The 19,777-nt window shown below is 56.5% G+C and overlaps 1 protein-coding gene across 1 annotated transcript; it reads right to left on the minus strand.

Moving 5' to 3' along the window:
* Window positions 1–1,069: 1,069 nt before the first annotated feature.
* ADPRHL1 (ADP-ribosylhydrolase like 1) lies at window positions 1,070–19,155 on the minus strand. The gene is made up of 7 exons (XM_047867419.1): window positions 18,942–19,155; window positions 12,415–12,579; window positions 7,783–7,908; window positions 6,469–6,609; window positions 3,691–3,818; window positions 2,401–2,533; window positions 1,070–1,701 (listed from the first exon to the last, which is right to left on the minus strand). Exons 1-7 carry the CDS (start codon window positions 19,153–19,155, stop codon window positions 1,544–1,546), a joined length of 1,065 nt encoding a protein of 354 aa, XP_047723375.1. The 3' UTR covers window positions 1,070–1,543.
* Window positions 19,156–19,777: the final 622 nt, after the last annotated feature.

Genomic DNA, 19,777 nt, shown 5'->3' on the forward strand with positions numbered 1-19,777 from the left:
TGCCAAGTCGGGAGCAGTCACTTCAGAAGTGGGAACCACTGAGTCACATGTGTTAGGGCTCACGAGCAGGTAGAATATCGCCAGCAGCTGGGAAGGGCACGTGCGTGTACAGCGCCGAGCGCACCGTGCAGACCCCCGCTTGTACAGCTTCCAGGGGCGCTCGAGGGGCCCGGGGGGCACGACCCTGGCTGGGCACCGGGGCCTCTTGCTCTGCACCCACCAGCACACGTGGCGACAAGTCTCCAAGGCCGTGTGCGTGTTTACAATAAACACGAAATCACAGATGCGTTCACCTCGTCACTTGTCACGGTTCTGTTTCTGTCAGTGCTTGTGTTTCTCTACAGCAGGACAGTGAGGTGGAGACAGTCCAGTGCTTCCTGTGACTGTTTATGTTTTATAATCCACCAGTAAGCAGACCCATTTCCTGATTCTCCAGGATGGATTCCTCCTAACGGAGACCAAGGAGCCCTCTTGGGGCCCGGCCGTGGCCCTGGCCTGGGACAGCACCCACCTACTTCTGCGGGGCCTGGGCTCCTGCGGGAGTGGGCTGGTCCACGCCCCCACCCCCCAGCTGGGGCCGCCCTGTGTCTGGCTCTTCCCGCTGAAAAGCACCAGCAGCAGCAAAGGTTAGTTGTTATTCAGGAAGGCCTCCTTGTGAGCCGCCCACTGGAGGCCTTCGTGCAGACCTGAGAAGCGAGGGAGTGAGCCCGGGGGCTCCGGGGGCCACCGGCCTGCTCAGAGGCGGCCTTCCGTGGAAACAGCGCTGCCGCCGCGGGGCTGGCCCCAGCCTAGCCGCCAAAGCGCCGTGTTAAACACAAAATACCAACTGCTCTTTTATTCACACCAGATGCTCCTTGGAAAGGACTGTGTCCAAGGTTATTTTTAACCAGAGCGTGCTCTCTTATCCAAGACTCACAGACAGAGACAGCCCCGAGCCCTCAGCAGCGAGTCTGGGGGGCTCCCCTGCCCCCGGGACCTGGCTCAGACCACACAGAAGATGCGGGTGTCACACAAGAGCCCTTTATTTCCTGGTTTTCTGTCACTTGTTCCAGAAGGGTTTGGTTTTAAAGATCTAGTGTGATTAAAAACCGTTGGCCATGCGGCGAAGTGCCGTGCTCTCTCTCGATGCTTCACAAGGCCCGGTGCCGGCGGCTCTGCCCTCGAGGCGGTGGCCGGGTCACGCGTCCGAGCACAGCTGTTGTGGTTAGTTGTGTGGGCATGAGTGAGCGAGCAGCGTTAGTTTTGCACAGAGTGAAGCACGCTGATTGTCCCGGAGACTGTTTGTGCCACTGTGTGTGGAGGCTTGTGGGTAGCAGACCCCGCAAGAGGCTCTGGGTCTGGGTTAGGGAAGGACAAACATTCTCGAAGGACAAACAGGGTATTTCATTCGGCAGTTAGGGCTCTGAAATCAGGAGGAAAGAGTTAAGAGTGTGATTATGGCCGATCAGGCGTGTCGCACGCTCAGGAGGGCCGTGGCCAGCACGTGGACCCCGGGGTGCCCAGAGCTGGACGTGGCTCCCTGAAGGGACGTGGTGGGAGAGCTTTACTTCTCCTGAGTGGACAGGCGGTAAAGGGCTTCGCCCAGGCGTGCCAGCTCCTCCTTGTGCTCCAGGTCCTGGTACAGGCCCGTGGGAACCGCGTCCAGGCCGTGCAGCAGCCCGAACAGGCAGCCCGCGATAGTCCCTGTGGCCCCGCTCTCGCCTGGAACGGAAACACAGGTCCTCAGGGGCCCCGGGACCTTGTGCTGCCGGAGCCTGTGGGTCTTTCCTGCACACTGTCACCCCCAGACCCTCTTGCCAGGGGCCCGTCTCAGGGACCTCTCTGGGCAGCTCCCTCCCTCCTCGCATAGCCGGATGCACGTGAGCGTGTGCCGATGCCCGTGCTGTCCTGGGGCCTGGGCGCTCAGGGACCTCGTCTGTGGGGTGGTGCTGGCGTCTCTACCACCTCAGCACCAGGAACTGAGGGGCTCCGATGTCCACGGATACTCCGTGCCTAGCACGGGGTGACGTTTGCCTGGGGTCCCCTTATTTTACATCTGCGGGGGACAGTGGGCACCAGGAGGGAGCAATCCTGACCGGCCCTGGGACAGTCCCGGCCACCACCCGAGGGCTCGAACCTGGGGCCAGCGATCCAAAGTGCTGCAGAGCTCTCTTTGGCTACAGAGTCCGTGGGACTGTGCACGGCCCGTACCAGCAGGACCCAGTGGCCTCGAAGGAGAGGGGGCCCACACCCTGCTCCCCGGATGCCATTTCTCTCAAGCTCAGACTGGCACAGCCACCAGAGGCAGCACCACGCCCAGAGAAGGACCCACATCCTGGGGGGTCAGAATCCGGACATCCTGGGCAGGTGCTTCGGGGTGGGAAGGGGGTGCTGGTCGCACATCAAAGAAAGCAATCTCACCTCCATGACACATGGCCCGCTGGCAGAGCTCTGTCCAGTTGTCCCCAGCTCCTAAGAGAGCGTCGTAGGCAATCATGGGGGCATCATGGCCCCGCCGGCCCCCTCGGCCTTCAGAGCTCCATTTCCGGTAAGCCTAGAACAAAGAGCCAGGGGTCAGGGCATATGTGGCTACAGGAAAACCAGTGCTGCTTTGCACTGGAGCCCGTGCTCCCGGAGTTCACCTGTGTTGTAGGCACTGCCCCAGGGCTGGGGGTGATGGTGCGCAGGAAAGACCCACTTCTTGAGGCTCCTATGGATGCAGACACTCCACAGAGAAAACCCGATTCCATGTTAGGGTAGCCAAAAAGTCTGTGGGAGAGTCAGCACCCAGCAAGGGACCGAGAGCCAGTGCTGAGACTGTTAGGACACACGCCCCTGGTCTGTGCAGGGCACGGGGCGAGTGGGCGCCAAGGCTGGCTGGCGGTGCAGAATGACACCCTGCAGGTGCACCACGAGCAGAAAGCCTGTGAGGTGGACGCTGGAAGGTCACCTCCCTGTGCCTTAGCAGCAGACTCAGCGTTGGTTTGGGGACAGCGGCACCTCCCTGTTAAGGATCACACGCCTGGGCCTTCCAGCACCAAGGGGAGGCGAGGGAGATACATGGAGGTACACAGAGGGGCTGTGGGAAGCACCTGAGGAGGAAGGGTGGGCCCCTGCTCTCCCCCTGCACCTTCCCGACACCTGGAATGCAGACGTGCTGGCTGGAGCCAGAGCAGCCAGCGTGGATTACAAGCTGTGCACTCAGAATGGCAGAGCGGCCACACAGACATGTCCTCAGCTCTCACTGCAAGCAACTTCCAGCTCAGCTCTGGGCTCCGGGGACATAAGCAAATAAGTTTCTATCATGGCTAAGCCACAGCGACTCGGGGTTTTCTCTTGTGCTACCAAACCCGATGCCGACAACGTCAGTCAGCTCTCCCAACATGAGCAATGACAGTGGTGTGCACGTGTGCACGACCTTACTCATCGGATACAACTTCATGCTCCGGTGCCTAGGAAACAACGAAGTGAAACCGAGTGTCTTCTAGCAATGCCGTGCTTATAATGAGGTAATGAAAACATGAAGTACTCTGTTTCACACATGCTTCCTCCAGGAAGTCTTCCAGGCCCCCTGCTGCTGCCAGGGGAGCCCTCAGCCCAGGCTCTAGAGGTGGCAGAAACAGCCCAGCTGCAGCGGCTTCTTGGTGGGGACCCCGGGCAGCAGGACCCTGCCAGCTGCTGTCCCCACCACTTGGGCACAGCACGACTTACCTTTTCTCTCTCCTCCGCGTCGTAGCGGTCAGGGAAGGTGGCTTTACTTCCCGTATCTTCGCTGATTTTTCTCTCCTCCAAGTAAAACTGCCATTTTGCCTCAAAGTAAAACCAGTGCTCCTGGTATTCTAAACACAAACAACAGGGTGGGCTGCACACGAGGGCCACCAGCCGGGGCGCGGGGACGGCGGGGCAGGGGCAGAGGCAGGAGACGGGGGCCGAGCCTGGTGAGGGGGCAGAGGATGGAGGCTGCTTTGGAACAAGAGTGAGGAAGCTGGGAGTGGGGGACAAAGCAACCGAGAAACTTGCTTCGCTGACTTAACGGGGACTATGGTCCTTAGAAGAGCATATTGTCTTGAAAGCTCTGACCCTGTATCTTCTCACCGAAGCGACACAGCCTGCAAAGGGGGGCGGAGGGCGTCTCCTTCTTGCTGCCTGTCGCCTGGCGTGCCAGCCCCAGAGGAAGGACTTGCCCACGTCACATGGGGTCTGAGCGGCAGCTCCTCGGACACAGATGTAGGAATGTACTCTGCCCTCCGAGAACCCGGGAGGCACCAGTGCCTGCTCGGCCCTCCCGCTGTGGCGGCCTCCTTGCCAGCCTGGTCCTGAGGGGTGCCCGGTGTGCCCGTGGGAAAGCCCCGGTTCAGGAGATCTGCTCGGCAGGAGCAGAGGACAGAGCTCTAGGGGACCAGCCGGTGGCTGCAGGCAGGCCCCAGACAGGCCCTGGGACAAGGCTCCCGGTCCTGAGGGAACCACAGGCCCTTGGAAATGCTGGCCCGACTGTGCTTCACAAAACTAAAAGCAGAGCCTACCTAAGGTTGAGGCAAGATGACAGAAAGTGAGGGAAGCAGCGGGCAAGGACAGGGCTCTGCCAGTGCACCGTGGCCTGTCTCCCAAGCAGGTGGGCCACCAACATTGGAACGAGACGTCCAAGGGTGAAGACAGGGAACTAATTTGCCAGTTGTCCTTACTGCCGATGGACATTGTCACCACTAAGCAGAAGGCCCTGCAGGAATAGAACACTACTTTCTCTGGACGATTTGGGTTTCTGTTAAAAAGGGCATGTGCGCCTGGGTGGCTCAGTCGGTTAAGCGTCCGACTTCAGCTCAGGTCATGATCTCGCGGTCCGTGAGTTCGAGCTCCGCGTCGGGCTCTGGGCTGATGGCTCAGAGCCTGGAGCCTGCTTTCGATTCTGTGTCTCCCTCTCTCTCTGTCCCTCCCCCGTTCATGCTCTGTCTCTCTGTGTCTCAAAAATAAATAAACGTTAAAAAAAAAAATTAAAAAAAAAAAAGGGCATGTGTCTGGGGAAGCTGGGTGGCTCAGTCGGTTGAGCATCTGACTCTTGATTTCAGCTCAGGTCATGATCTCGGGGTTTGTGAGTTCGAGCCCCGTGTCAGGCTCTGCACTGACAGTGTGGATCCTGCTTGGGATTCTCTTTCTGTCTCTCTTTGCCCCTCCCCTGCTCTGCCTCTTTCAAAATAAATAAACTTTAAAAGAATCGGCATGTGTCATAGGTCATAAAACTCCAGGTTAAACACATTTAAAGTTAAACAGAAAAAATAAAGTCTCCAATTTTCTGACCAGTGCCTGTCCTCCCCATCCTGTCCGAGGAGCATCCCAGACTCCGCGTAAGCACAATCACTGCATGGCCCACAGCAGCCGCGCGTCCCCATCTCTCCCGCGGGAGGAGGTGACCCTCACAACCCAGTGACTGCAGGCAGCCCCAACCCCTCCAGAGCCCTGAGGCAGGAGTGACTTAAACCAGTCGAAAATACGGCCAGTGTGGCGCTATGTTCTATAATTAAGTTTATAGAGGGACGTGTAAGCTCACTGTGGGCACAAGGCTCTCCGCTTCTCATGGGAGCTGGGCCCTGTGGATAAGAGTTTCCCAGCGCTATCTCCTTCTAAAGTTGTTCTAGAAGCTTCTTGAAAGGCACTTAGAATGAGTCCCTGCTTGTCAGATGGTGACAGGAAAGTGATTCACTGATTGGTTCCCCATCTCAAGACCACAGCCTCGGGCTGCCCAGAAAGCCCACGGCCCCATTACCTCACTCACACTCGGCTCCCTCTGCCTGTGACAAACGGCTTTACTCAAGACATGCCCCTGGGCTGTCCCTCCTAGGGGTGAAAGAACCTTCTGGAGCGTAGCTGACTGAGGAGGAAGCCACGGGTCTCCCAGTCCCCCACCTGCCTCTCGCATTTGTCCGCTCCGGGCCGTGTGGGGGAGGAGCCTGCTGAGAAGCCACTGCTCACCTGGCCGCCAGCAACATCAGGGTCCCCTAGGACCTCTGCCGGACCAGCTGATGGACACCTCGCCGGTGGCCAAAGAGGGTGCGAGCCGCTTGATGGGTTTGGGATAACCAGGAACAGACAGACGTTCCTGGACGCAGATGTCCCCAGGGGGCACAGACCCCTGTGTGGCCTCCATGGCAGCTGGCCACAGTGGGGAGCAGTGCAGACCCCGTGTGTCTGGGGAATGGACGACCAAGGACCACCCGGAACAGCGACCCGGCTGCCGTCAGAGAGCGGGAGGGTGGGGTCCCTGCAGAGGCCAGGGCGGGGGAGCAGCACTGGCATTGTGCCCGGTCTCCTGGCCAGGAGGCCCTCTGCCGGGGACGCCTTGGGCCTGCTTTGTGGGTCAGCCTGCTCACATGGGGATGCTCTAGGTTTCACCACGGGACCAACAGACCTCCAGCTCTCTGGGAATCGGGTCTAAGTGAATGACACCAGCCTTTCTGCTGTCAGCTCGGGCGTGATGGGAAGAGAGGTCGGGCTCACCTGCCAGGTGCCGGATGGTCTTCTTACAATACTCCTCTGCCAGCGGGACCGTCTGCATCATGTCTCTGCCCCACTGCTCCAGTGGCTTTCCTTGCGCGGCATAAGACGCAAACAGAGCCGTGCACAGGGACCCTAGGAAGCCTGGAGGGCACAACAAGGGCATGTGGGTGCCAGATGCACCCTTGGCAGGTGCAGGGTCCTGGGCTGGCGCTTCCCGGGCTCTGCCTTCTGTTTCCTGCACACAGGCACATCACACCCCTCTAGCAAGGCTTGTTGTGGGGACAGACGGCTCTTTTTTTTTTTTTTTTTTTTTTTTTTTTTTTTTTTAGCAGGCTTCATGCCCAGTGCAGAGCCCAGCACGGGGCTTGAACTCACGACCCTGGGATCATGACCTGAGCTGACATCAAGAGCCGGACATGCAGCCAACTGAGCCCCCAGGTGCCCCGGGGACAGATGGTTCTAAGCACAGGGGAGCGACCACCAGGCCAGCCTGAGGCACACAACCACACAAAGACCACGTCCACCCAGGAGGAGGCACGGCCATCTTGAGAGATGCTCTCAGTGGCTTCTGGCCACTGTAAGGCATCAATACAGGTGGAGTGAGTGTCCAGTTCTCAAACCCAGTGTCAAACGAGGGTGTCCCCGGGGGGGGGTGGCACGGCATGGCCCTTGCAACCTCAGGGCCACGCCAGTAACAGTGGACACTGAAAGTGGCCTTGAAAGAGGGGAGCAGTTGTGAGAGAGCAGCTGGCAGCCTCTGGACTTGGGCTGGGGAGGGCGTGCGCCCGCCTTCCACCTACGGGAGTAAGACGTTCAAGCGATTCTTCTTATTTAAAATTAGAAGCTGACTGCCCTTCTAAGTCATGACTCTGAGTCAGGTGCTGGGGCCCCCGCCTGCCCTCCCTGTGTGAGGGACATACGGACACTCTCTCCTCACGCACGGCCATCCTGTTACGGAGGGGGAAGAGAGGCATGACGATTAGGTATTCCAGCTCACACATTCTGGCTCAGGCCCCCACCGGGCATGGCACTGGGCAGCAAGCAGTGCCCAACGCGTATGATAGAAATTCGGGTTCCCATGGCTTTGCTCGGAGAGCTGGTGCTTTGCCTTTACTCTGACATGCCTGGCACCGAAACCAGGGAGTCTTTCCAAGCTCATCCCCAATCCTGCTTTTAGGGCAAAAACAGCATTTAAGCAGAACCGAAGGCTGAAAAGCCCAAGTCCGCCAACAAGTAAGGCAACGGAACAGCGGGTAGGATTTCCGCACAACCCTCTGGGGGAGCTGGGCGCGGGCGCCGCTGGCACGGCCTCACCTGTGGGGTGGTTGTGCGTCATCCTGCCGCACTCGATGCTCACTTCCACAAGGGTCTCCAGGCGCTCCGGCTTCCAGTACCGCATGCCAATGCACATGGCTTTGGTGGCAGCTCCAAACCCTGAGCCTGCAGGGAGCAGAGAACAGCGATCTAATGTTCACAAATGTCCTGAAAATGTACACAATGTCGTGCAGTCCCACGTTTATCGCAGCATCATTTAAATGAGTGAAAAACGAGCAGGCGACCCAGATGCCTGACAAAGGAAAACAGATCAAACAAACTGCAAAGCACCCGCACTGGAAAGTTAGTTAGGCACTAACACAGAATTCTTGACGGGCGTGCGCTGCTGCTGGGAAAGCAGACGAGGTGTCTGTAATCGCACGTGTTCTCTTTTTAGAAACCGTTTCGTGGAGTTATAAGGGACACGTGATCAACTGCACACATTCCAGGCGTGCAAGGCGGTGAGCGTGAACACATGGTGCGTGCACGAAGCCCTGAGCAGAGATGGTGAGCGTATCCAGCAGTCACTCCGAACGTCTTCTTATGCCTCCCGGCCTCCCAGCGGCTACTGGCCTGACTCTGCAGGCCAGTTTGCATTTCCCAGAGTTTTATGTAAGTGGAATCATGCGGCATAGAGTCGTTTTTATCTGGCTGCCTTCACTCAGGGTAACCCTCTTGACACTCCTCCGTGTTGGTGCAGCAAGACTGCTGTGTGGAGGGGCCACCGCCGGTCTGGCCACTGACCCGCTGCTGCACACCTGGGTTGTTTCCGGCCGGAGGCTATCACAGACGACGCCATGGACACTCATGACCAAGTCCTTGTTTGGACATTTGCTTTCTTGGGCAGACACCTCAGAGTGGATCACTTCACTCACATTTAAGGAGCTGCCGAACTGGCTTTCAAAGTGGTCATCACGTTCTACGTCCCACTGGCAGCCCCTCTGTGTCCCGGGTGGCACTTCACGGTCCGCCTTTCAAATTCAGCCCACGCAGTGCTGTGTCTCGTTGGGGCTTCATTTTCCCAGTGACGGATGGTGTTGAGCAGGTGGCCACAGGCATCTTCCTTGGGGGATTGTTTGTTTAAATAGTTCTCTCGTGTTTGTACTGGTTGTTAGCTTTCTTTTAAGAGTTCTTTACACATTCGGGGTACTTATCAGATGTGTACTTTGCAAATATTTTCTCCCACTCTGTAATTCACCGTTTTATTCTTCTTAACGGCCTCCTGGAGAGCAGAGCGGGTTTGGGGAGTGTGTGTTCGCTCGGCTCCCTGGAGAGCTGTGTATACTCGGTATGTCTCTTCTTCAAAGGTGTAGTAGGGTCCCTAGGGAGGCCATCCGAACCTGGGCTTTCCTTTGTGTCTTGCTGTTTAGATGCTCCCCTTCCTCTGGAGCGACCTTTGGTAGTTTCCGTCCTGCAAGGAATTTCTCCATTTTATCTAAGTTGTGATATCTATTAGAACAAAATTTTTAATATATTCCCTTATTTTCTGTAGAATCTGCGGGAGGTTGCCCGTCCACTGCTGGTGCTGGTACTTTCCGCTCCTTTGTCCTGATCAGTCTGGCTTCAGCTTCATCAATTTCTTTATCTTCTCAAAGAATCAGCTCTTGGTTTTGTTAATTTTCTCTACTGTTTTCCTGTTTTCTGTGGGATTGACTTCCACTCTGACCTTCATTACTTCCTGTCTTTTGTTTCCCTTGGGTTTAATTTGCCCTTTGTTTTCTAGTTTCCTTAAAAAACATTTTTTTTAATGTTTACTTATATTTGAGAGAGAGACACAGAGTGTGAGCAGGGGAGAGGCAGAGAGAGAGGGAGACACAAAATCCGAAGCAGGCTACAGGCTCTGAGCTGTCAGCACAGAGCCTGACGTGGGGCTTGAACTCACGGGGTGTGAGATCATGACCTGAGCTGAAGTCGGACGCTTAACTGACTGAGCCACCCAGGCGCCCCCGGTTTTCTAGTTTTTTTTTTTTTAATTTATTTTTTAAAATGTTTTTATTTATTTTTGAGACAGAGAGAGACAGAGCATGAGCAGGGGAGGGGCAGAGAGAGAGGGAGACACAGAATCCGAAGCTGGCTCCAGGCTTTGAGCTGTTAACACAGAGCCCGACACGGGGCTCGAACTCACGGAGTGTGAGATCATGACCTGAGCTGAAGTTGGACGCTTAACTGACTGAGTCACCCAGGCGCCCCCAGTTTTCTAGTTTTTTAATGTGAATATTGAGACCTTAATATGGAAATCTCTGCCCACAACTCTGGGTTTGTCAATTTCTCTTGCTGTTCTACTGGTTTTAGCTTCACATATTGTGAAGGCTTGTTGTCAGTACAGGAATGTTTGGGTTTGGTACGTCTTCCTGATGAATGGATGCATGTGACATGATGAAATTGCCTTCTTTTCCCCTGGCAACATTCTTTGCTCCAAAACATACTTTTTGTGATGTTAATGGAGCCATGCTGGCTTTCTTCTGGGGTTGGCATGGTGCACCTCTTCTCTCCCTAACCTACCTGTGCCTTCATATGTAAAGTGCACGTCCCGTGAACAACCTAGAGTTGGGACTCGTTTCTTTACCCCATTGGAGTCCCTGCCATCTATTTGGAGTCTTTAGACCATTTACATTTGATGTGATCAGGGTCAAGTCTTTTGTCCTGTTATTTGTCCCCTTTTCTGCCCATTTTGGGTTCAATGTTATCCAACAGTGAGGGCAGCTGTCCATCCCATGTGAAGATTTCCACCGTGTGGAAGTTGGAAGGTGGAGGATGGCGCCCACCACCACAAGAAGGAGCCCTCAGACCCTCAGACCTTGGCAGCTGCAACTTCTCCCGTCTGGAATTGCCCGGCGGGGGGTGGGGTGGGGGGGCACATAACACAGGGACGCAACATGGGGTAGCACTTCCTTCCAGGAAACAAAGCCTCGCAGGGAGACCTGCGTTGGTAGCTTGCTCTGGTCTCCCATGGCAGTGGCCCCTCCTGCAGCCGAGGTGGGGCAGGGGAGCTGCACACACCCCCTCATGCTGCAGGGGAGACGAGAGCCTGCAGCTCTCCTTGTGCGGTGGCTCCCCCTGCGGGGTTGGCTAGGGTCGTGTGGTGCTCATGCTTAAGCACTACAGGGAAGGTCACTGCATGCCTAGAAGACGGGACGGTTTCTCCTGATGAGGGGGAAGAATCCAAGGCCAAGGGACAGCCTCGCACCTGGTCTCCCCATGACGGGATCACCCAGCCTGGGGCACTGCTTCCCCAGCAAATATTTCTAAATGATTCCACTTCTCTTTTCTTCGCTTGTTAGTTATAACTGTTTTGTTGTATTAGTGGTTGCTCTGGGGTTTTGAGTGTCTGCCTGGGACTTACACTTACCACAGCCCACCTCACACCACCACCCTTCCCAACCGGCCTCCACAAGGTAGTGTTAGACACCTGCTCATAGCATTTTATAAACCCGCAGTACCTCATCATTTTCAAGTCAATTATCTTTCAAAGAGATTTCAATAGGAAGTTAAAAATTCTTCTGTATTTACCCACATAGTTAGGATTTCCATCCAAGTTCTTTGCACAGACCCGGATTTCTGTTCCATGTTGGTTTCTTGCTGCCTGAGGGACTGACTTCCGTTAGCCCTTCTCCATGTGGCTCTCCGGGTGACAAATCCTTTAGCTTTTGTTTACCTGGAAAGGCTATTTGGCCACTGTTTCTCTAAGAAACTTTTTTGGAGGCAGCACTCCAGGGCGAAGTAGTTTTTCTTCTGTGCCTCAGTGACACTGCCCACGAGCTCTCCGTGCGTCACTTCTGACAAGAGCACCCTCCTCACTTTGGCAGTCAGCAACAGAACACACGTCTCTCTCCTGATTGTTAGTTTTGAGCAATCTGACTTCCAGCTGCCATACTGTAGTTTTCTCTGCGTTTCTTGTGCTTGGAAGTTCCTGACTTTCTTGGATTTGTGGGTTTACAGTTTCATCATATTTGGAGAGATGTGGGCCACTATTTCTTCAAATCTTTTTTTGTTCCCCTGCACGCTGTCAGGGAGCCTGTTACGGGCATGTTAGGATGCAGTAGTCGTCCATGGCTCTTTTCATGATTTTGGATTCTTTTTTCTACATGTGTCCCATTCTGGATTGTTCCTATTGTGCCTTCAAACCCATTAAATTTTTCTTCTGAAATGTGCAATGTGCTGTTAATCTCAGCCAGCGCATTGAGAAACTCAGGGATCTATCCTCAGTATAAACTCAGGTTGGGGGGTGTCCATCCTCCTTATAAACCCTGGGGGGGAGGTGTCAATCCTCAGTATAAACCCAGACAGGGGGTCCAGGACCCCAGGAGCAGGTGTCCTGGAGGCAGAGACTCTGGCTACGTAAATACATCAGCACATCAAAGCATTCTGGAGATAGACATTTATGCTAGTTGTGTAAGTTTTCCTGATTATCTGGCAAAAAATAGCCACTTAGAGGGAAAGCAGTTGAAAATATTCCTTAAAACGAACCCCAGATTGGTGTCACACCATCAGGGAGGCCGGCGTCCTCTACGTGGAAGCCCCGGCAAGTCCCTCTGTGTCACGCAGACCTGCAGGTTAGTGGGGTGACACGTGGGTTAGTGTCCAGGCCACGCTCCAGCATGCACTTTACTGGGAAAAGACAGCACGCCTGACCCTTCTCGTTGAAAGGCGTGTGCCAGGCGAGGAGATAGTTATCCGGCTTCAGCTGTGAGCAGCCTTCCAGGGTAGCTGGGTCAGCCCAATGTTCTGGAAGCTTCTCAAGGACTTCCACGTAGCGCCTCACCATCTCTCGGTAAAGGTCATCCAGGCACCAGTAGTCTGGGGAGGAAAAGGCAGGGTTAGACTGAGAAGGCAGGAGGGCTACTTGGTCAGCCCCCAACCCAGCAGGGACAACAGAGATGCAGGCGGTGGAGGAGAGGGGGCTCACAATCCCCCACAGTCTCATGGAGTCCCCCATAGGCTCCCACAGTTTCCCAGAGTCCCCCACATTATCCCACAGGCTCCCACAGGCCCCCATAGTCCCCCACAGTCTCCCAGAGTCCCCCACTGTCTCTCAGAGTCTCCCACAGGCTCTCACAGTCCCCCACAGGCTCCCATAGTCCCCCACAGGCTCCCACAGTCTCCCACAGGCTCCCACAGGCTCCCAGAGTCCCCCACAGGCTCCCACAGTCTCCCAGAGTCCCCCACAGGCTCCCACAGCCCCTCACAGTCCCCCACAGTCTCCCAGAGTCCCCCACAGGCTCCCAGAGTCTCTCACAGGCTCCCAGAGTCCCCCACAGGCTCCCACAGCCCCCCACAGTCCCCCACAGTCTCCCAGAGTCCCCCACAGGTTCCCAGAGTCTCTCACAGGCTCCCAGAGTCCCCCACAGGCTCCCACAGCCCCTCACAGCCCCCCACAGGCTTCCACAGTCCCTCACAGCCCCCCACAGTCTCCCAGAGTCTCCCACAGTCTCCCAGAGTCCCCCACATTCTCCCAGAGTCTCCCACAGTATCCCAGAGTCTCCCAGAGTTCCCCACAGGCTCCCACAGCCCCTCACAGGCTCTTGGAGTCCCCCACAGTCTCCCAGAGTCTCCCACAGTCTCTCAGAGTCCCCCACAGGTTCCCACAGTCCCCCACAGGCTCCCACAGTCCCCTGCCATCTCCCAGAGGCCCCCACAGGCTCCCACAGTCCCCCACATTATCCCACAGGCTCCCAGAGTCCCCCACCATCTTCCAGAGTCCCCCACAGGCTCCCACAGCCTCCCACAGTCCCCCACATTATCCCACAGGCTCTCATAGTTCCCCACATTATCCCACAGGCTCCCAAAGGCTCCCATAGTCCCCCACAGTCTCCCAGAGTCCCCCACCATCTCTCAGAGTCCCCCACAGGCTCCCACAGTCCCCCACAGGCTCCCACAGTCCCCCACAGGCTCCCACAGTCCCCCACAGGCTCCCACAGTCCCCCAGAGTCCCCCACAGGCTCCTACAGTCCCCCACAGGCTCCTACAGTCCCCCACAGACTCCCATAGTCCCCCCCAGGCTCCCAGAGTCTCCCACAGTCCCCCACAGTCTCCAAGAGTCTCCCACAGTCCCCCACAGGATCCCACAGTCCCCCATAGACTCCCAGAGTCCCCCACAGGCTCCCAAAGTCCCCCACATTATCCCAGAGTCTCCCACAGTCTCCCAAAGGCCCCCACAGGCTGCCACAGTCCCCCATAGTCTCCCACAGTCCCCCACAGTCCCCCATAGTCTCCCACAGGCTCCCACAGTCCCCTACAGTCTCCTACAGGCTCCCATAGTCCCCTACAATCTCACAGAGTCTCCCACAGTCTGCCATAGTCTCCCACAGCCCCCCAAAGTCTCCCATAGTCTCCCAGAGTCCCCTATAGGCTCCCAGAGTTCCCCACAGGCTCCCACAGTCCCCCACAGTCTGCCACAGGCTCTCACAGTCCCCCACAGTCCGCCACAGGCTCTCACAGTCCCCCACAGTCTCCCAGGTCCCCCACAGTCTTACAGAGGCCCCAAAGTCCCCACATTCCCCCACAGTCTCCCACAGTACCCCCATAGTCTCACAGAGTCCCCCACAGTCTCCCAGGTCCCCCACAGCCCCCCCACAATCCTGGCTCCTAGACCAGTGCAGCGTGCATACAATTCACTCTAGATTTTATTCAGAAGTCAGACATTAATTAGAGTTGGTGTATGTGCCTCATACTCTGATTGCACAGGACAATCTAGAAAAACCCACAACCCTCATTCCCTGCTAAAGGTTCTGTCCATGTGACGACAAGCTGGCCTGAAATCTGCCTGGTCCTCGGGCTGCTGGAGACCCATGCCTCCACGTGGCTGAGCCCCTCCCATTTCCACCCCCTCTCTCGCTCCTGGAAACCCCTTGCGCTGCCCCACCAGGCACTGATTGGTCCAAACCACTGTGTGTGACAGTGTTTGGGGACAAGCATGTCTCAAGCCCCTTGAGGATCACAGGCATAGAGGGCAGAGGAACTGATGCACTGGCCACCTGCAGTCTGGGGTGCCGCCCCCCAATACCGTCAGGCTCTTATCTGTCACGGTGGGTTTTACAGGGAAGGCTCCAGGGGTTAGGTTATGCAACTTGCCCAAGGGCGGAGATGGTAAATGGAGTCCGATGGCAGGCCTGAGCATTTCTATCATTAAAGTAATGCACAGCAAGAGCTAGAGGGCACCTAACTCCAAATTTGGGGTCCAATTTGCCTCGTTGCATCAGAGAGCAGGGCTGGTAGCGACAGGGTCACTGTGCCAGGCCAGCTGGGCAGATACTGGGCGTTTCCAGTGTGCCTTTTTTGTTTTAGTGAGAGTGCATGAGCAGGGCAGACAGGAAGACACAGATCTGAAACAGGCTCCATGATCAGCACAGAGCCCAACACAGGGCTCAAAACCAAGACCCTGAGATCATGACCTGAGCTGAAATCAGCCTGAACCACCCAGGCGCCCCATGATGTGACTCTTAACAGCCACCAACAGACTAATTCTGTACCCAATCTGCATTTCAGGCCTCAGGAGCTGGGACTGCCCCTGACTGCTCGGGGCACATACCCCAACTCTGGGGGCTCTGGAGGAGGGGAAGAGGCCGGGAGGGGGCAGGGAGACCCCCTCTCAGGCCGCCGGAGCTATGAGCAGGCAGTAGAGGGGTCTTCTTATTAGGCGCCCAGGGTCAGGGTCCCACTGTGGAGGTGAGGGAGATGCATTTGCCAAGTCTCTGCATCATCTGGGACGAAGGCCTCCGTCCCTGCAGCTGTTAGGGCAGGTGGGCCCTCATGCCCTGGAGGGTGGACTTGGTCCTCAGTCCTTCTGTCCCTGCTTCTATGCCCCGCATGGTTGGGTTCTGAGCACAGGCAGAGAGTGCGCGGCCAGACCCAAGCGCAGGAGGCATGGGCTCTGTGAGGTGTGGGGCCCGTGAGCCACTGGGATCCACTCAGCCCTGGGGTGCCAGCAGCACCCGTTACAAAACCTTCTTGACTCAGTCCATGGTTAGTGAGCCTGGCCTTTCCAGACCCTCTCAAATAATTCATTTTATTCTGGAATCACATCCTTCTAAAGGGGGAAAAAACTCCTTAAAAACAAAATGTCAACATTCTTCTGTGGATGTCCAGTTCGAATTTAAACGAGAAGCAGACTTTGCAAAGCTGCAGGGGCCAAGGAGCCTCTTGCCAAGGTTTCTCTGCTTGAAGACACGGCTCATCAGCTCATTCTTCTCTGCCCTCACCACCCAGTCTCCTAAGAGACAGATCTGCTCACGAAAACCCTGTGTGTCTCCCAACCAATGTCACCATAAAGAAACGGCAGCATAGCAAGGTCGAGTAGCTTTGTAGTAAAAAGTCAACTTTCCAAAATGCTGTTTCTGCCAGCGAGCCAGTGATGGAGGAAGAGGGAGAGGTGAGTCTGGACAGGCTTGGTCTGCTCATGCGTGGGCTGGGCCCTGCACTCCCCTGTGGGTTATGGACCGTGGCATCTGCCACTGCCCCGATGGGCTAATGCCCCCCTTCCTCCAGTGCCGCCGCAGAGACAGGCTACACCGCCTGGTCCTCGGAGCAGGACATTTAGAAAGACAGACATTAACTATCGTGCTATGAGCCACCTTCCCTTAATAATTTATTAAGTGCAGGGGTGCCTGGGGCGGGGAGGCTCGGTCGATCTCAGCTCCTGATCTCAGCTCAGGTCCCGATCTCATAGTTTGTGGGTTCAAGCCCCACGTCTGGCTCTGCGTCGACAGTGTGGAACCTGCTTGGGATTCTCTCTCTCCCTCTACCCCTCCCCCACTCGCACTCACTCTGTCTCTCTCAAAATGAATCAAGAAACTTAAAAAAATAATTTACCAAGTGCCCATACCACCCCACTCGATCTCACTTAACCCTATGATGAAGGTGTCATCATCCTTAAGTACAGTGCAGGAGGGAAAGCAAGGTCAGCCGTTTTCGGGCCAGTGAGCCGTGGAGAACCAGGACTGCCAGGCTCTGAGGCCCCTGTGGCTGAGCCCCCTTCTCATCCTCGGGTGACGGGCACAGGGCCACACACGCAAGGGAGCCTCTGGTAGGTGTGCCCAGCGAGCTCATTGGGCAAGCTGCACAAACTGGATTGTCCCCCCCCCACCCCGTGTGGTATTGGACACTGCTTCCTAAGCCAGTATCTGATCTCATTCCCAAAAGTAGGACATCCCACAGGCTGTCCCTGTCCTCGCATCACACTCACACTAGCACAACTGCATAGCCACACGGTTGGTCGGCCTACGGCACCCAATAATGGGACTTCCTTGGAAATGCCACGCCGCAGTTTCACTTTGAGAAAGTCTACCTGTCCTTGGAAAGCGTGTTGGAGAACCACCGTCCACTGGGACCCCCGAAATAGTTGTGTGGCCAGCGACTGCGGGTGGCTGGGGCAGGGCTTAAGAACTTACATGTTGGAACCCAGTTATCTGGGTTCCAGTCCCTGCTCAGACTCTCGCTTGGCTATGTGGCATTGGACAAGTTACTTAACCTCTCTGTGTGTCTGTTCCTTTGTCTGTAAAACTGTAATAATGGTGTCAGCCGTCAGGGTATGCAAGGGCCAGGGGATGGTACACGTAGATTCAGAATAGCGCCTGGCCCCTGAGTGGCACCACATCAGGGCTGTAGCCATCACCATTAATGCAGCTCAGAGGCCCCTTCTCTAGGCTACAATTTGCTATTTAGAGAAAAAAATTGGGCTGTTTGACAGCTAAATTTAAATAAAATTTCAACTTGTATTTTTAGTGATTTGAAAAACTATGCCTGCTTGTGCTTCTGGAGGCTAAAGTTAGGGACATCTTCACGAACGTCCCCTTGTGGATTGCGGACCAGAGGGTGCTGTGTACCAGCACCCCACATCCCACAGCCAGAGGCGCAGGGTCCCCTCCTTGGAAACAATGCCCCAAACACTCTCCGTGCTCCCATGTGAGGTGCTCCCACAGGCAGTGCCCCCCACATGCACATTTCGCACTGGGGTAGATGATGTCCTATGTCTGTCAGGAGGGCTCAATCTAATCTCAGAGAGCATGACACGGTCAGGATTGCGTGACCCTGCTGGCGTCTGTCCTGGGCGCCTACACAGGCAGACACAGGCTGTGGATCCTGCCATTCACAAAAGAGACGAGGGCAAGGAGAGGACACGTGGATGGCATCAGACACACGTGGAAGGAGCGGGTGTGAGAGTGAAGGCCCGCTGCGCGCAGCTTCGGGAAGCCAGCACGTTCTGCGTCCAGAGACAGGCCCTCGTGGGGGCGGCATCGCTGCTCTGGCTGCCAGGATGCGATTTCACACTGCTGGGTCTGCCTGGGAGCCCGGGAAACTGGGGATATTTGGACTCAAAGACACTTCGCCGCCTCACGCGCTGGGCGCTATCTTATCTGTGTCCTCACCCTCGCCAGAGCTATTTTGGAACGGGCTGCGGCGAGGACGGCATTCCTGCAGAATGAGCACAGAGCTAAGCTGAGCGAGCCCACGGCCGACTCGGATGGGCACAAGGGCCCAGACACGAGGCCTCGTCTACCCAGCCGTGGCCCCAGACTTTCATTTGGCAACGGCACACTAAAAACACCTACAGGTTTTCAGAGAGCGTGTACCTTGTAGGAAAGCTGTGCTACACGTATGTACACCCACGGCTTCTCTGAGAATCAGCTGGCACGTGAAGGATGGTCCTAGAAGCCCCCCGCCCCCACACAGCCAATGCCACAGCATCGTCTCAAGACACATTCGTGTGTACACACACATCTGAATCCTACTTTGGTAGATGGCATTCTGCCTGAGCTCATTGGGATTTAGAAGTAATCCTCAAACAATATTATCTTAATGGATCCAAATTTCAAAGGGCTTATTATTTTATGTTCTTTTGAAATAAAATCAGTCGTCTTAATATCTGCAGTGAAAAGTTGAACCCTCACCCCAAACCACCAAGAGCAGATTTAACTGGTTTTAACCCTAGAGACACCAGGCTCAGCCTAGCAGACGTTTTACAAACACAAATGAAGAGTCACTATTCAGAGTAAAATAACCCAGACAGACCGTGAGAAGCGCCGTCTGACCGGGGAGGGGACGCTGGTGGGTGTGAAACCCCCTTCCTGCGGTGGCATGGGGGACAGGGCTGGGGGCTCACCCGCGGTGCGGGGCTCTGGGGACCGGGAGGGGGGGTAAGAGGGGCAGGGTGGCCGGCTTACCTGTGGTCAGGGCCGCGGCCGTCGTCAGGTGCATGATGGTGTTGTCACTCACCGGCCACCTCTCCTGGGACGGCACCAGCTGGTCCTGGCCCCTGCTCGCCCGCGGCTCCTCCTGGACCTTCCTTCCGGAAGCGCTGCTGTCCTTGCGGGCGTTTCTGTGCCCGAGAGCGTCCCCCACCGCCCCCAGCAGCATGGCAGCCTTGAACTTCTCCATCTCGGGGTAGCGCCCAGCCCCTGGGCCCCGCGGAGCCGCCCTCCGTGCGCCCCGCGGACTCCGCGCAGACCCTGGCTGCTGGCAGGAGCTCCCCGAGCCGGGCGCGCCCGTGTCTCCGCAGGCGGCGCCCTCCCCTCCGCCCCCCTGTGCCCCGCCAGGAGCCACGTGGACGGCGACACCGGCTCCTTACCCGGGGAGCCCGCGGCCTGAGTCAGCGTCCGCAACAGCTGCGGACGCCTCCCCGCGGGGCGGCGACCTCTAAGCCTGAGCCCTTGGCTGTTCTGGAAGGCGCGCGCCTTTCTACCGCTCCTGCGCGGGTTCCAAGGCGCTCCGCCTGGCGGGGAGGGGGCGGGGAACCCTCGCTTCAGACGAGCGCACAGCACGGTGGTCCCGGGGTCCCCTAGTCTGGTCTGCCGTGCCCCCACCCACACCCAGGCCGCGCTCCTGCACCCTCTGCCCCGACAGCTCTTTTTCTCCTTTCAAGTCGACAGAATCGTAGCCTGTGAGGCCTTCCCATCTGGCTTCCCTCACTCAGCATAGCGTGCAGTTTCACCCATTATGTGCACGGTTTTAGTTTTTGGGAAACTTTTTGATGCCTGAACGTGTTTGGTAGAGAACTCAG

The sequence above is a fragment of the Prionailurus viverrinus genome, chromosome A1 (genome assembly GCF_022837055.1).
Source record: "Prionailurus viverrinus isolate Anna chromosome A1, UM_Priviv_1.0, whole genome shotgun sequence".
Classification (NCBI taxonomy): domain Eukaryota; kingdom Metazoa; phylum Chordata; class Mammalia; order Carnivora; family Felidae; genus Prionailurus; species Prionailurus viverrinus.

What these genes read in the sequence shown, in the direction of transcription:
- ADPRHL1 (XM_047867419.1), bottom strand. Translation starts at nt 19,155, where the DNA reads ATGGAGAAGTTCAAGGCTGCCATGCTGCTGGGGGCGGTGGGGGACGCT. An exon ending in GACGCACAACCACCCCACAG is followed by an intron (nt 6,610 to 7,782) that starts GTGAGGCCGTGC and finishes TGTGCCCTCCAG; the next exon opens with GCTTCCTAGGGTCCCTGTGC. An exon ending in GACCATCCGGCACCTGGCAG is followed by an intron (nt 3,819 to 6,468) that starts GTGAGCCCGACC and finishes GTTTGTGTTTAG; the next exon opens with AATACCAGGAGCACTGGTTT.